Raw genomic sequence first — 3,525 nt, 5'->3', positions numbered from 1 at the left:
GTGTGGTATGTGTGTCTGTGGTATGGTGTGTATAGTGTGTTGTGGTGTGTGTAGTGTGTGTGTGTGGTGTGTGTATGTGTGTGTGTATGTGTGTGAACATGAGTGTGCTTACACATGTGCATACCTACATGCTGGAAGTCAGATGGTAACCTCAGGTGACAAGCTTTGCGTTTTGTATTTTGACAGTGTCCCTTACTGGCCCAGTGAGTGAGCTAGACTAGCTGCCTAGCAAGCCGGGAGGATATCTATCTGCTTATCTTTATCATTTTAGGGCTGTGATTATAAGTAGGTGCCACAGGATTGGCTTTTTATGTTGGTATCAAGCCAAGATCTTCATGCTTGAGGAACAAGAACTTTACCAAATGACCTTTGTTTTGTCTGCCCAATCCTGATTTTAGTGTTTTAGAAGAACAATTATTCATACACATATTGATATAATAAGGTAAAATTTGGCACACACACACACACACACACACACATATATATATATATATTTTTTTCCTTACCACTCAAATTAATTACAGTTTGCATGATTGAAGTGAACAGTACGTTTACTAAAGATATTTACATCAATCCCAAATTCCTAGACTTAATTTATAGCATTTGGAGGTATTCATTATTTTATTTTTTTAAAAAATTGCTGAAGTTCTATTCTCCAACAAATGGCCCCTTCTAATAATTCATTTAATTTTACAGACAACATGATACATATAATAATCATCATTAAAAAAGATCATTTGTATAATGATTGCAACTATAAGAAAATGTAGGTCTGATATAGAACGAAGGAAATGACAGCTGGGTTAGTTAGATTTCAGACATTGTCAGATTTTTTTTCCTACTAAAAACAGAATTGTTAAGGACTGGAATGTCCTCTGAAAGTAAGGTTCTTGCCTCGTGTGCCTGAAGCCCTGGGTTCAGTCTCCAGCACTGCCTAAAACCAGGCATGGTGGTACAGGCTTTGATTCCAGCACTCCAGCAGTGGTGACAAGAGGGTCAGACTACAAGGTCATCCTCCTGACTTGTAAGTTCCATGCCAGCCTAGGCTAAAAGAAACAGTGTCTCAGAAAAACAAACAACAACAACCAAAAACATGGCCTGGGAGACAGCACCATTGGTAGCATGCTGGTTTTCTTGAGAATTGGAGTTTGATCTCCAGCCCTGGGGAGGCAGAGAAATGGTTGTCTGTGGCTCACTACACAACCAGCTTGCTCTACTTGGTTGAGCTCCAGGCTTTCGAGAGACCTTGTCTCAAAAAGAAAAGGGGAGAGCACCTCAAGATGATACCCAAGACCATCTTCTGCCAACCATGCATACCTGCTCATGTACGTGGGCCAGCACATAGACACTCATACATGTATACACACATACACACACACACACACACACACACACACATGTGCACACACACATACACAAAACCAAAGGCCAGACTTTTTTATTAAATTACTATTTTTAATTATTTATTTTATGTATATAAGTACACTGTAGCTGTCTTCAGACACACCAGAAGAGAGCATCAGATCCCGTTACAGATGGTTGTGAGCCACCATGTGGTTTCTGAGAATTAAACTCAGGACCTCTGGAAGAGCAGACACTGCTCGTAACTGCTGAGCCATCTCTCAAGCCCCCATTGTTAAGTTATTTTAAAAATCTAAAAACAAACCTAGATGGAAACATGCATAGTTACTTAAACTAGGCCAAACAAATCTGAACGATTCCCGTTGTCAGAATTTTCATTGCTCTTTGTCACAGCTTCTTAAACAAATCCATTCAAGTGAAAAAATTCCAGGTGTCCCTGGCTTTGGAGTGATCTGGGTTGTATAAAGGCTTGTCTGGCGTCTGCCTGGTTACCAGCAAAGCCCAACTGACCATTCTGTTCTCTCCGTGTCCAGGGATATTTTGCACCATCTCGCTCTGCACGTACGCCGCCAGTGTCTCCTATGATTTGAACCGGGTCCCGAAGCTAATTTACAGCCTGCCTCATGATGTGGAACACGGCTACAGCTGGTCTATCTTTTGCGCCTGGTGCAGCTTAGGTTTTATTGTGGCAGCTGGAGGTCTCTGCATCGCTTATCCGTTTATTAGCCGGACCAAGATTGCACATCTAAAGTCTGGCAGGGACTCCACGGTATGACTGTCTGCACCGAAGAAGGCCCAGCTGCGGAGTGGAGCGAGCGGGTCTGAGCTCCATCACGGAGCAGAACTGAGTTCACATCAGGGTTCCAAGCACAATGAGGTCATTTACATTCCAACCTGTTGCCTGCAGCCCTTTCCGGATGACTGATAGAAAATCATGCAGAACTTCCCAACCTTTCTAAGGACAGGACAGCAGTGGGTTCAAGTGCTTTAAATGACTATGCTTTGATTGTGCAGAGCGAGGAACGTGCTGCAGGACATTTGTGGGCATCAGGAAAGAGGAACAGCGGTGGAAAAATTTGTATGGTTTCCATTTACTTCAGAAAGTTTGTATATAATGATTACCTGAGAGTCGTTTCTATTTGCAAGAGGATTCATAACAAAACGATTATAATTTTCTTGTCACTGTGCCAGGCTTGTTGGATTTTAATGCAGCATCTTCAGAACTTGTCCTGATGGCGTCTTGTTGTGTCAGCACCTGATATTTGTGCATTATTTGTGAATGTTCCTTGTCACAAGAGGATTCTCCTTCTGTTGCCTTATTACTTTTAATGAATTGAAGTCCACTCTCTGTCTTTGTACTGGAGTTCAAACGCATAAGAATGACAGACAACCGTGTAAGAGCTCAACCGTAACACTATGCAGCAGCGTTTGAAGTCTTCTCTGTTGTTTGGCTGTGTCTCTTTATGTTAACTGGATTTCTGCATTAAATGACTGCCCTCTTGTTAATTTAGCTGTGCCTTTTTTTTTCGGTCTTTTAGTTGGGTCAGCAAGTCTTTCCTAGATATAGGTCAAATGAGAAGTCTGTTTTGTGAACTATGTTTTGTTTTCAATTATTATTTTTGTTTGTTTGTTTGTTTGTTTGGTTTGGTTTGGTTTTTCAAGGCCAGGTCTTACTATGTACTATGACCTCCAACTCACTGTCTAACCCAGGCTGGCTTTGAACTTGGAGTGATCCTACTGCCTGGGCTTTCTGAGTGCTGGGATTACAGACACGAGCCACCATGTCCAAATTACACTAAGCCCAATTGCTTTATGTGATTAAGCTGGTCATTACTGTTTATCTTTTTGTAGCAGTTATATGTTTGCTATTGATAGATGTTGTTTTCAAACATTTCAGATATTAGGTTTTTAAATTTCATTACCATATTTAAGTCCCCAACCATTTACTGCCTGTCTGGTGTTCATTCAGTGATACACATGGGGCTTGCTTGGCCTTATGGGTTTTTCAGCTTCACATAGATGCACAACAGAAACACCTGGAAAGTTCTCCAGCAGGACAGTAGACTCAAGGTCCAAATGTGAGCATTAGCTTGAATTAACCAAACTAAACCAAACCAAACCAAACCAAACCAAACCAAACCAAACCAAACCAAACCAAACCAA

At 41.4% G+C, this 3,525-nt stretch overlaps 1 protein-coding gene across 1 annotated transcript in view; it reads left to right on the top strand.

Annotated features, from left to right (window-relative positions):
* Tmem178a (transmembrane protein 178A) overlaps positions 1 to 2,872 on the top strand; it is a 55,211-nt gene extending 52,339 nt beyond the window's left edge. Inside the window, exon 4 of the mRNA XM_028765148.1 lies at positions 1,896 to 2,872. Within this exon, the coding sequence (XP_028620981.1) occupies positions 1,896 to 2,137 (242 nt within the window). The 3' untranslated portion in view covers positions 2,138 to 2,872. The remainder of the gene's footprint in view (positions 1 to 1,895) is intronic.
* Positions 2,873 to 3,525: the final 653 nt, after the last annotated feature.

The sequence above is a fragment of the Grammomys surdaster genome, unplaced genomic scaffold (assembly GCF_004785775.1).
Source record: "Grammomys surdaster isolate TR1022 unplaced genomic scaffold, NIH_TR_1.0 149, whole genome shotgun sequence".
In the NCBI taxonomy this organism is placed as follows: Eukaryota; Metazoa; Chordata; class Mammalia; order Rodentia; family Muridae; genus Grammomys; species Grammomys surdaster.
The sequence above is the reverse complement of the archived record's forward strand: the minus strand, read 5'-3'. Positions and strand labels throughout refer to the sequence as shown.